At 45.9% G+C, this 12,786-nt stretch overlaps 1 protein-coding gene across 2 annotated transcripts in view; it reads right to left on the bottom strand.

The window, feature by feature from the left end:
• LOC142582520 (synaptic vesicle glycoprotein 2C-like) overlaps positions 1-12,786 on the bottom strand; it is a 237,684-nt gene that overhangs the window by 33,875 nt on the left and 191,023 nt on the right. For both annotated transcript variants that reach the window (XM_075692341.1, XM_075692342.1), the window contains exons 5-6: positions 12,562-12,709; positions 16-196 (exon numbers count right to left, since the gene is read on the bottom strand). In XM_075692341.1, coding sequence (XP_075548456.1) covers positions 16-196; positions 12,562-12,709 — 329 coding nt within the window. The remainder of the gene's footprint in view (positions 1-15; positions 197-12,561; positions 12,710-12,786) is intronic.

The raw sequence follows: 12,786 nt of genomic DNA, 5'->3' as shown, positions 1-12,786 counted from the left end.
GGTACAGGGACTCACCCGATGCCCGAGCAAAGCCTGGTGACGGTGAAGAGTCCGTAGGTGGGCATAAAGGTGGTGATGACCGAGAACAACGCGTTGGTAAGCAGCGCCGATAGCAACGTGCGCCGGCGGCCCATCTTGTCGGCCAGATTGCCCCACAGCAAGCCGCCGATCATCATGCCTATGAAGGACACGCCTCCTGCAAAGGGAAGTCGATTTAATGCCTGGTTTCAGTTGATTAATTTTTAGTACTGATCGATCGATTTTATTGGTTGATCGATCGACTGTGTCACTCTGGAAGAGAGAAAGAAGAAGGGAAATGCAGGGAGGTTAATCAGGCGCACGTCTGGTTTGCGTCCCTGCACTGGGGGAGGGGATAATGGGGTGAAAACAGGGAGAAAGAAAGTCGGAGAGGGCGTGCTAGTCAAAAGGCGTACGTGAAAGCGCTCGGGTGAAGGCGTACACGTGATACTGCACACCGACTCTACAGACAGCCACAGGGACCTGTCTGTCGACTACAGAAACTGCAGTAATGTTCTCATTGCTTTCCGCGATAGCGATGCGCACGGCCAATAATTAGTTAATTAATTTTGGGACCTTGCGTGCCATAGCTGCGACCTCATTATGAAGCACGCCACAGCGGGAGACTCCGGATTTGACCACCTGGAGTTCTTTAACGCGCACCAAATACGCTGTACACGGGCGCTCCTGCATTTCGACGCCACCGAAATGCGGCCGTGGTACAGTCGGTATTAGATCACGTGACTTCGTGCCTAGCAGCGCAACGCCGTAGCCGCTAAGCGAGGTGGGCGCGCACGGCCATGGTCCAAGGCACTTCTGAAAACGGTCTCGAGTCCAGTCGCTTCAATCGCGCACGGAGAGTGCGGCGCTGGGTGTCGTGGCGAGAACAACGGCACAGAAGGTAATCAAGAGTCTCTTCGATACCGCCAGCGTCGCACATTCATGCGCCTCACCAATTCCAATGGGGAATGACTGAGCTTTTGCAAATGAAGCTCGGAGCCAAAGGCGACGCAACAACGGCACATCAGAGTGGGAAATTCGTGATGGCAGTTGTAACTCCGAGAAAGGACCCAGTGTGCGCGGGAAATCCATTGAGAAATTAGAAGACCATTAACCCTACGTCGTGGTTCGAGCCGGTAAATGGAGTCTCCTTGCAACGTTTGTTCTGCAAAGAGGCATGGGAAATGTTCGGGTTCCTTCATGACCGGGAAGCCTCTTCAGCGAAGTCATCGAGAGCAATGCCAATATATCGAGGCAGGCAGCGTAATATGTCATGCCGTTTACTGAGAGCTTGATGGTAGTTTTCTCTTTATTACCATCCTATATTAACAGCCGCTCGTGAGTCCTGCGACGTGGCGCAAATTGCAAACTCTCAACGGCTGCCTAGAAGTTGCAAAACATTATCTGCTTAATATGTGCATTTCAACCCCCCCTTACCCCTTATAACAAAAGAAAGGGGATAAACTGTGGCGGGCTTCAGAGGGATCTTTACCTTCAAGCGTTCTGCCATAAAATACACATAAAGTGACGCAGAAAGCTTGCGCATAAATTGAAATTACATTAGGCCCACTCGGGTCCAACTGCCCGCTACATCAATTAAAAAGAAATTAAGCTAATTAGGCGCTCTCAGTACTCGGTAATTGTTGGATACGATAAATGGAATATCAATCAATTCACTCCATCCGCGACCAGTGCAAGCTTCGTGATGTCTTCAGCCCCTTTAATGTATTCATAGAATTTTTCGTTCTGGTGCGTCACTCTCCGGCAAGCAGTCAGGCGAAAAACGTCTATGCGGATTTCAGGCAAGGCGATCTGATTAAAACGCCCTCAGCTTAAAAGAGGAGGCGGCGTCTTTTTACAAACAGCGGCTGAACTTGCTTTTACGCCCATGCAGCTTCTGCCTTTTAGTGCACTCTGCAACGTTATCAGTCCTTACATATTCGCACCAAAAGCTTTTCGTCGCGTCAGTACCTTTAATACACATAGCAGCCGTGGCTTACGAAGAGATGAAACCAATAATTAAGTCATGTTAGCTCTGGCGTCGCCGTCCATGCTCGCCTTTCATCTTGTTCAAATGTCCGCGAAATTAAAGGGAGCCATGAAACTTATTTCCGCTTGGTTGGTACACCGACACATTGAGAGGTTGAGAGAAAGCAAGACACGTTGAGAGGAAGCCGTGGTGGAAGCTTAGCGGTGCTAGACAATTTATTTCTTTTGTTACCGTGATACGTGGAATAAAGACAAAATATATATTCTTCCCAGTGGACCTTGTCGAAGGCACTGCGCACACAATGCTGATTTTTGTTCTGCGTGCCAGTTTGTTCACTCGTAGGGTGCCGCTATTTTTTCCGCCTAACTTGAGCTCCTCCTTTACGATACGTGCTCTCATGAACATGGTCAAGGGCTTCTTATGAACAAACTTAGCTGGGAAATGAAAGTTTAATTAGTAAACACGTGATAGCTGCGCATGGTTCCTTGATAAAGCAAAGCACACAGAGGACGAGCACGACGACTCCCGCAGCAACAGCGTGTACGAATGACTGCGCAGTCATAGTTTACGTAAAAACTACCGGGCAGCGATTTGCGAGAGAAAGGGGTTCAACTGAGGAGTACGTCACTCTTTTTCATACCGTGCGTCGCGATAAAGCAAGCTGCGTGTGTGTGTGTGTGTGGGCGGGGGGGGGTGGGGGGAGGGTTACAGCACATGCACCAAGGGGCTGCTTCACGGTCCTCCAAACAGGCTGATTCTGCTAGATTTGATATTGTGTTCGTTCGTTCATTTGTGCGTGCATGAGTGAGTGAGTGAGTGAGTGAGTGAGTGAGTGAGTGAGTGAGTGAGTTAGTTAGTTAGTTAGTTAGTTAGTTAGTTAGTTAGTTAGTTAGTTAGTTAGTTAGTTAGTTAGTTAGTTAGTTAGTTAGTTAGTTAGTTAGTTAGTGAGTGAGTGAGTGAGTGAGTGAGTGAGTGAGTGAGTGAGTGAGTGAGTGAGTGAGTGAGTGAGTGAGTGATTCAATGGGATTTAAAGTTTCTGCACGAGTAACGATGGAATTTGGGATTCCGCCGCCATTGGAATGTAGAACCTTGCGACTGGAGGTCGGACTGTTGACCTCGTGTTCAGCAGCATAGCGTTATAGCCATTATTAGCCCCTGCAGTGGGTTAACGGACTTTAATTACCATGAACGTTGATTCGTAAACTTCAAATCACATTTCAGCGCTGGCTATGCTGACTTGTGTAATCTGATCGAGGGTGGGGCATAATGTTATTCTCGTATTAGAGGAGCCGTTGTTCAATGAACAGGCCTATTTGGCTTATCTGAAGGAGCAAGCCCTCCTGGTGAGCCTATCTTATTTTTGAGGTGGTTTCTTGATCGCCATACTCACCGTGGCTGCACTGTTTATGCTGCGCTCACACAGTTAGGTTTAAGATATAGCAGGGTGGCAATAACTTGGGCATGAAAGTCCGTGATCAGGATTTTATATAGTTTTGGTGGCCTCTGGGCAGTGAACAAGCAGAATCGCTTTTACATGCAAGAGTGCACATTTTGTCGCATAACCTTTTGAAACAAAGATCACGACTAACGTGACTTTTATTTTACCTCAACGTTCAGTTCAACGTGGCTGTATAAATCGCATAGGCGTGCGCAGATTGTGCCTAACTCCTCTAGCGGCGTAAACACGATATGCCTGTAATTCTACTCTTGAGCGGTTTCTGTACTTTCTTTGTTGCCTATTAACTGCAACAGTATGGGGAGTTTGTCAATTGAAGAGCCCGCTATACCGTAATCGTAGTTAAAAACAAACAAAAACACTAAACCAGAGAACCACACAAATGTAAAAAAATCAAACGCTTTCGCAATCTCCTTAAATGATAAACTACATACTAAGAACTCGATTCAATGTTGCACCTACATAACACATCATGCGTAATGCAGAATCTGCGCATGACCTCTGACAAGCATGAGTAGTCTCGGCTTATATTGAAACAGTTCAGTTCACACCAAAGTACATATAAAGTCGCGAACGGGGAGAACTTGATCTTGACATTGACTTGTGGTGAAAGAAAGGACATCACATTATTATTATTATTATTATTATTATTATTATTATTATTATTATTATTATTATTATTATTATTATTATTATTATTATTATACAACATACAAACACACAAAGGAAACAGGGAGGGAGCGAGCTGACAACAGCCACTGAGATGGGCACAACGCCTGCCTACTCTTTCGGGAGGAGGGACTGAAAAGAGGAGAAAAGGAGAAGAAGATAGGAAACAAAGAAATAGGAAAGAAAATGCGAAATAAAGAAATGACAAAGACACTTTCTTTTGTCCGTACGGACAAAAGAAAGTAGGAACACGGAAAAAAAAATGTCTATAAACGGGGGGCCAAATCAGTTTTCTGCATGAAAGTTGGCAAGGCTCTATGGGCCTGGTCACGTTGAACAGCACTCCCTCTCGGAAAAAGGCAATCGTCAAGGGTCGTGCACTCGAGTCTAATCAGTCCATATTCCTTAGTTAGCAGTGCACGTTGTGTGACGAGTGTCGGGCACTCCAATATAAGGTATTTAAGTGTCTCACAGGGGCCGCAGGACGTACAAGATGGAGTGTCCACACGTCCTTGACCATACAAGCGTTCGCGCACAAACACAGAGCCAACTCTCAATTTCACTAACCGTGCTCTAGCACTACGAGGCAAGCCATGACCAGGAACACGGGGAGGGAACGAGCCGTTTGCAACACGCTGGTCTGGGTGCTGCTTTAGGAGGTATCGGCGGGTTAACACACGGAAGTTGTCAATCATACAAGAAATTGCAGAGATAGGCATAGCCTATCCTGCATTTCTCCATTTTTCCATTTACCTTTTTTCCTACTGCAGGGTAACAAACGGGATGTTCGTCTTTCTGATGACCGGCCCGCCCTTCGCATCTCATTTCTCTCTCTCTCTCTCCATATATATATATATATATATATATATATATATATATATATATATATATATATATATATATATATATATATATATATATATATATATATGTATATATATATATATGAACACGGGAAAGTCAAAGTCCTTCATCTATAGGTCGCTTCAGCGGAGAAGCTTCAATAGCGCCTTGTTGCCCTCTGGTGTGAGGGCAGTAGAAGCAAATATTATGTTATGACTTTCGCATAATTCTCTTGTACAATTATTGAGAATAAACAAAAGTATCTTAATCGGCATTTATTCATTCGTTGATACTATCACGTTATCTGGGACCCGAAGCATCGCAGAAAGGAGTAAGTTTGCGGACGGGTCTATCTGATCTTTTAACTTTTTTCTTTTCTTTTTCAATTTGGAATGAAAATACGGTAGTCCTAAGTATACCAACAGCTGTTTTAGGAATGATAGAGCATCAGTATGGTACTACTACGTGTCTGTGAGTGCCTTTTTACTCCGTTCAATGCTTTCTTTTACATGTGCGTGTAGCTTCGCGAATGTTGGGGATTTTTTATTGCATTCAGTGATTTTCAATGTTTATCGATCGTGCTTTTAGCCTTGCTTGTCCTGCGAATTGCAGTAACTGGCGCCGATAAATGCGCCTTTAAGTTCACTAAAGAAGTACTCTACACTTATTATAGGTCTGTGACAACAAGTACAATTGTGGAAAACACATCTGAAGACTGCGATACAAACGATGACATATTTGCGGCATGAAGCTAGTTCAGGTAAACCAAGACTTAGCTCTATTAATGATATGCTAGTGACAAAAAGTATTTAGGATGAAGCCAGCTGCTGAATTCTCAGTTGAATCGAGTACATGTGTAATCTGACCTCCGACCGACTTTCCAAATTAAGCACTCATACTTAAGTATAGGCCTAGTTCAAACTCGATAGAGCTGAAGGTTTGCGGGGCAGTAGCAAAATGAATCGTTGACACGATATGTCACATATTTTAGAAGAACATAAAATTTTATGGAAATGAAAAGGTCTCCTTCTCTGATGATAATAAGTAAAAGAAGCCGCTGCACTATCTAATCGATAAACGTGTTTGAACAGCAACGTTCCATCAAAGAGAAATATTGTCATCCACGCGAAAGCTGCACGAAGCTACAAAGGAAACAGCAAAGGGTTCCCTTTGTAGCTTCGTCCTAGCATCGGGTGGATGACAACATTTCCCTTTCATGAACGATTCTCCACCTTGCGGGTTTCCCGAAAAAGGGCGAATTTTTATTCAACTGCGAAGCTTTCTATATGAGAAACGGCCATGGGTTTCCTTTGTAGCTTCATGTTATAAGCCGGGTGGATGCCAATTTTTCCATTTCAAGAAGCTTTTGTAGTGAGCCCCAATTAGCCAATTTCTTTTCCGATTACCCACTTTCCCAAAATAGCCCTCCAGATATTATTTAAATATAACATTCTTTCCCTCCCTACTCAGATAAAGGATTTGCTAAGTCAGTAGAAATTTTCTGACGTTTTTTTGAAGCTAGTATTACAAGTAGGTGACCTTAAGTCTAGCCAAACATCGTGCTAGAGGCAAAATCCCGACATTTGATGCGTGACAATGTCGCAGCGGTAAAATTTGCTGAAAAAAGCTTCGTAAAGTTATAAAAAGAGAAAAAAGATTGACCAGAAGAAAGAAAGAATACCGTTGCACATAGCTCTAGTAATATAAAAGCAGTTGAACGAAACGAAAAAGAAAAATAAGGACATACGCAAGAGAGCTTCAGGCTTTCTTCAGGCCTAAATTTCTTTATGGGTTGTTCTTGCGTATGTATTTCTTTTTTAATTTTTCGTTTCGTTCAACTTCGGCCTGTACTCGCCCTTTAGCCTGCCTCACACAACAGAGGCGTGCGATGAACTTTTTATTCGCATACTTAGAAAACATTGGTCAACTTGACAAACTTCCACTCTGTCACCCTCATGCACCTTTCACGCAGCGAATTCTGTCACCTCATTGTAGGGCGGTGCATACATTGAAGGTCTTTACCATTGCACGCTGTTGCCCATGAGTCAGAAAAGTCAGTGGCCAATTTTTTAAAAAACTCATTCCTTTTTTTGCGCTCCTTCACTCCTTCTCTCTTTCTCTCCCCAATTCCTTTCTCCATGCAGAGTAGCATGTCAGCAATGTCTGTACTCCGGCTAAACTTTCTGCCTTTCATTGAAGGGTTCTCTCTCTTTCTCTCTCTCAGACCCGTACTTACATATCAGACCGTACGCCAGACAGGGTATCGGCGGATCGAGAGAGCGAGTGCACTGGGGAAGGTACCCGATTTAGGGAAGAAAAAAAAATATCGTGATTTTTGGCTCAGATTAGTGCAAACGGTGAGCAATAACAGAAGGTGCACAGCTCCGTGGTGCCATTCGTTGTGCCGGAAGTACCTTGCAGGAACAAAAAAAAAAAGCGGAAGAAATGATGCGAGATGATTTTAAGCAGGCGCGGAGGCAGAGAGCGAAGCAGGCGCGTTATAAGCTCGAATGAAGCGCATCGTCCTTTTTCTTTTTTTTTTAGCTTTCGAGGAATTACGCCGAGCGCCCCACGACGGGTGCGCGCGTGACCGCTTCGTGAGCGCTTGAGCGGGTTTTCTGAAATAGTGCAAGCGCAAAAATGAAATAATAATGGAAAGTGAAACCGGTAGGCAGTGGAGAGCAAAATCGCTTAAGCCTTGGCGCACATGCGGCCGTAAATATGTAAGAAACAAGAAGGATAACCTTGGAGTTGTCGAGCTTACTTTTCAAGTAAGGCGCGCACTCAGGTGCGCGCCTCTACTTGCCGTTATTCAGGCTGTTCGGGAAGCGCGCATGAGTGAAAAAATTTTTCTTTTTCTTTTTGATAACGAAGAATGTCTACCCGCGCCTTCATTTCGTTTTCTCTTGAACACCCATCGGCATGTCCTCCCCGCTCCAACTCCCTTCCCCCATATCCCTATTCAATCACCTTACCACCTTTCCCCTTTGTACACAGGAGTCGCATGTTGAGTATTTGCTGTATCTTAATGCCGGCGGCACACAGGCTTTCACGCAATACAAGATTTCGTCTTACTTATACACTATGCGCACGCTGTCGCGGGTTTGTCAGCTTAATTCTTTCCGCTTTCTTTTTTGTTTTTCTTTTTTTCTCGCTCTCTTTCTGCAGGCTGTCTTTCGACGACACGCTTCCTGGTCGATGAGGGCGACCCTCGTCGCCAACAACCGATTTGCTCAGTGATTGCGAATGTTACTCAAAGAAACATTTAGCAGAAGTAAGTCAGTCTGGATCGCCACGTAACACGTTTATTTTACTCTCTATCCATTGAATCAGAGTGAAAATACTTCTTATTGGCGCTATAAAGCGAAGAGCAAACTTGCAACGCGGTGCTCCTGACATCCTTGTGACGTCACGTGGCACGTCTGCTCCCACAAAGCCCTTCCCCTTCTGGCCCCCACCACTTTCCTAATTCTTAAACAAGACCCGTGGCTGTCCAAAGGAGTGTGTTGGCGTGCCACTTTGCGAATGTTTTCTGAAATCTTAAAGAGAGACAGAAGAAAAGGGAAAAGCATGGAGGTTATTGCTTTTTTACTGCGAGTAAAGAAGCATTAGCCAACGCTGTCCCTGCTTCTCGCCGCCTTGAAAGAAACTGCAACCATTTTGCCTGTACATTTTGCCACATCGCAGCACCCGATCCGTTTTCAACTAAGCAGTTCGAGTGCTGACTTTTCCGTGCAAACGACGTGGTTAGTACAGGAAAATGAAAGAGAGAGAGAGAGAATGATGAATAACGAGCGCGTCCGCACTATACTGTTTTGACATTCTGAAAGTCAGTTGAGCGATAGCGAACGCTCGGCCTGGCTCCACGCGACAACTCGAAACCTTTCCGGTGCCTCCTCCTGCGACCAGGACTGCAAGCCGAGAAGCCCTTGGCATGTCTGTTCGGCAGGGATTAGAAGAGTCACTGCATCCGGGACTCTCAGTTGGATCGCGGCGCAGTGAACAGGAACTAAGAGCAAAAAAAAAAAAATTAAAAGAACTAGAGGGGGTGGTGGTGAGAGAACGCAGCAATACGAGCCAATATAATATCGCCAGCGAAACTAAATCCGGAGAACTAGACTCATCGTCAGAAATGAAGCCGCATCGTGAAACAAGGTGGAGCACGGGGAGAAATAAAAATGGGCAGGAAAGACATTCGGGTCGGATGAGTAGCTCGAGGACAGAGTGATACGAAAAACACAAAGAGAGTACGATATCCGATGCGCATCGAGCAGAAAATGAGATTCTTCCGAGCGTATTCTCATTGCCCATGTACACCGACCGAGCTAAAGCATGGAGCTAGGAGGAGGAGGGAGGACAAAGAAGCATTGGCAAAGGCAGAAGTTAGAGAGCGAGAGAGAAAGGAGCATGTGATGCACACGTAGGAGGATCCACCAAACGGACTATAGAAAATGGAGCCGAGACCAGCAGAAGAAACAGAGCATCTCCGGAGCAGCGTTCGAGACCATGAAGCCGGAGGAGTGCGCGCGACTCGAACTCGGGGGAAATAAGAACAGAAAAAAAAGCGGGGAGCAACTAGGGCAGCGAAAGCAGTCAGATCCACGGGATACATGCAATAGCGGAGCAGCGGTTCAATTGGGGAAGGAGTTTCCCGTTGACTAGAAGGCCTGAGAGCGATGGCAGAGTCGGTACTGTCCTTTGGTGCTGAAGGTAAGAAATGAGTGAAGAGCTTATTCCAGCCTGTGCTGCTGCTGCTGCGTGCAGAGCGGCCAGCCGACCGTCCGGTATAATTATGGCTCGCGTGACTCCCCCTTCCCCCTCCCTCCTCCTCCCCATTTCCACTTCCATTTCGCCAGAAGCCTCCCAGGGGATCATACTGGCGCAGCTGTAATCAGCGGTACGGTTAACCTCGTCGTATCCATCAAGGAAGTGCCGGAGAACGACGGATCATAGGAAAAGAAAAGTAACAAGCAAGTAAGAAGAGCTATGTCTGTACGTTTGTGTGCGAAAGTAAAGGCTTGAGGCGGGGAAGGGGGGGGGGGTGACTTCGTTTTGAGCGGGAAATATGAAAGGCCGGTCCACTGATCACAGATATAAAACTGGTGATCGGTGGTGCGCTCACGCGTAAATCACGCCTGCTCAGGGTGCAAAAGATGGCGCACGCCTACGTGGGCCTCTCGTGCGCACCAAAGAAGTGATACGAAGAGCAGGAAACACAGAAAAAATAAAGAAAATTCGAACGGAGGTGGATGCGGAAGTGTCCGTTCAAAGGAAAATTAGCAAACGAAACTAAAGGTAACCGTATGAAAAGCGATAGTATAGATACAAAAGCAGTGAAGACGGGTATCTCTCGTTTCGTCCTGGGCTGCTTTCAGACCCTGGCTGATCGTTTGGGAAGGCGAACTTGTGAGTAGAGGTCGTGAAAAAAGGGAACGAGAAGGAAAGAGGGGAGGCTTACGCTAGACGAGCGCTGAAGGCTTGTGTGTGGCTTGAAATGTCTCCTGGGCTCGGGCAGATTTATGTAACGGCAGGGCTCGGGTCCGAAGAGCTCTCCTTTGAGCTGCTGCTGATGCTGGTGCTTATTTTGCTTCCTTTTTTTTGTGGTGCTTAGAGAATTCGAAGCACCAGTAAAGACATCAGCTCAGCTGATGTCTTTACTTTACAAAACAAAAGCAGAAAAGTCAGTGAAGAAAGTTCGCGTAAAGGGGCCAACTCCTTTCTGGTCTACACAAGAGGACAGGAACTTAGCGCCGAAATGGCTCATTAACCCTCGGGTTCAGTTAGCTGGCTTCGATTTAAAGATAAATTGAACTACGAAATACTTTTCGGAAGCTTCGTCACCCGAAACTCAAAGATGACCGGTGTGTTACAAGCTTGCGATCCAAGCCAGGAGAGAGAGAGGCGCGTGATAGAAGTACAAGTGACGTGCTTACTTCTGCTTACTTACAGATGTAGTCTTTTGTTTACATATCATGAGAAGCCAAGAAACAAAGACACGTGTCCTTCGTGTTTTTGTTTGTTGACGTCTCATGATATGACTAATAAGAACCGGGCCCCACGGTTAACTCGTTCTTCTCGTTCTTGCATAACGAGGGTCTCGAATCCGCCAACATTGATGCCTTCAGGTAGCATGTGCGGGTTTATTGACCAGTTGCCTTCGCTCAGAAAGATCCCGTACTCGTGACGCCTGCGGCAGAAAGGATGTTCCACACCCGCCGGCAAGTATTGTGAGTGGTGGTGCTGGCTAGCACTCCAAAGGTTAGTTCTAGTAGTAACACATAAATACCCAAGAAAGTGGATGGTGTAACCGCGCTGCGATAGCTCAATTGGTTAGAACATCGCACGCGTAATGCGAAGACGCCGGTTCGTTCCCCACCTGCGGCAAGTTGTTTTTTCATCCACTTTTATAGCCATTAATTTATCATTTCATTAATTCAATTAGTAATTACAAGTAATTTCCCCTATGTTTTCCTTCGTACCTTTGTTTGTTTGCTTTTCATGATATGATTAATAAAAATCGGGCCCCTGGGTTAACCCCCTTCCTTCTCGTTCTTTCGTTTACATGACCGACATTCGCCCTGCAGCGTGTGCTTTCTTATTATCTTCCTGACATCAGAGGTTGCTTTCCTACGTGTGAAGATCGAACGAAACACGATTCAAGCGAAGCCGCAGTAGTGTTTCACCGGCAGTTCTGACGGCAAAAATTTTTTTATTCTTTTTTGGGACTTCTGATAATTTTAAGCAAGCTGTCGTAAGCTGAATCATTTCTCAGAGGCGCCAAGCACATCTAAACGATCGTGCAGAGAAATTGTGCAGATGTAGTCTTGAAAAGCTGCAACAGTTCATACACTGAGCGCCGTTCTTGTGCGATCCTGTGATGCTGCAGGTCATGCAGAGGTAATTGGGAACAACGTTGCCCACGACGTTGTCCGAGCAAAGTATCAACAGGGAGAGTCACTTGCGCCACCCATCTCTCTCCGACAACAAATCCCTGAAGAGACCCAAATAAAACTACGCCCCCCGGAACCAGAACCAGATCAAGAAAGAAGTTTCCCCGTACGAGCAAATGGGAGATCGAATGACTACTCACGGAGAAATCCCTGCTCCTGACAAATCATTAAACAAACATCACGAAACCCTATGGAGACTTCTGCAAACAAGCACTTTTCCTACACCACTATGCATGCACCGAATGCACCTAGAAGTATGCTCATCACAGTAAGACATGCAATTTACCACGTACAGACCTTCATCGCATTATATGGGCATGCCCATTAACTCCAAATATCAAACACAGCATAAAGAACAATGCTAAAATAAAAACCGCTGAACAGTGGAAGGCTATACTGCTCAGCGAATGCCCAGAAGATCAGCTGCGTGTTGTCCAGCTGGCGGAGGACGCCGCTACGGTTCGAGGCCTGGCCTGCATCTGACGGAAAAGGGAACTTTACTAGACTAGCCTACTGGCCCCTCTGTTTCTTTTTCGAATCCAGCAGGGGGCTTTTCAATAAAGATGTTTTATCTCCCTCTCTCTCTCCCTCTGTGATGCCACTAAAAGTGTCACGTAGTCAGAGATGACGTTTACCGAGCCATCCTTTACGTGCGTCGTCCATGCAGAGCTCGCGTTCGGCCGACGGGAGCACGTATGCGATGACCATTATCTCGATGGAGTCCGCGGCCAGCGCCAGTCCACAGACCAAGAACACCAGCCATTGGAACAGGCCTTCACCAGCCTGTGAGTGAAGCAGGTGTACAATTTGATTTCTTCGTAATCTTGAGAGATTCCATTAAAATCATTGTGCCACCTATT

Source organism: Dermacentor variabilis, chromosome 5, assembly GCF_050947875.1.
Source record: "Dermacentor variabilis isolate Ectoservices chromosome 5, ASM5094787v1, whole genome shotgun sequence".
Lineage (NCBI taxonomy): Eukaryota > Metazoa > Arthropoda > Arachnida > Ixodida > Ixodidae > Dermacentor > Dermacentor variabilis.
Note: the sequence above shows the minus strand (reverse complement) of the source record. Positions and strands in the feature narration are given on the sequence as shown.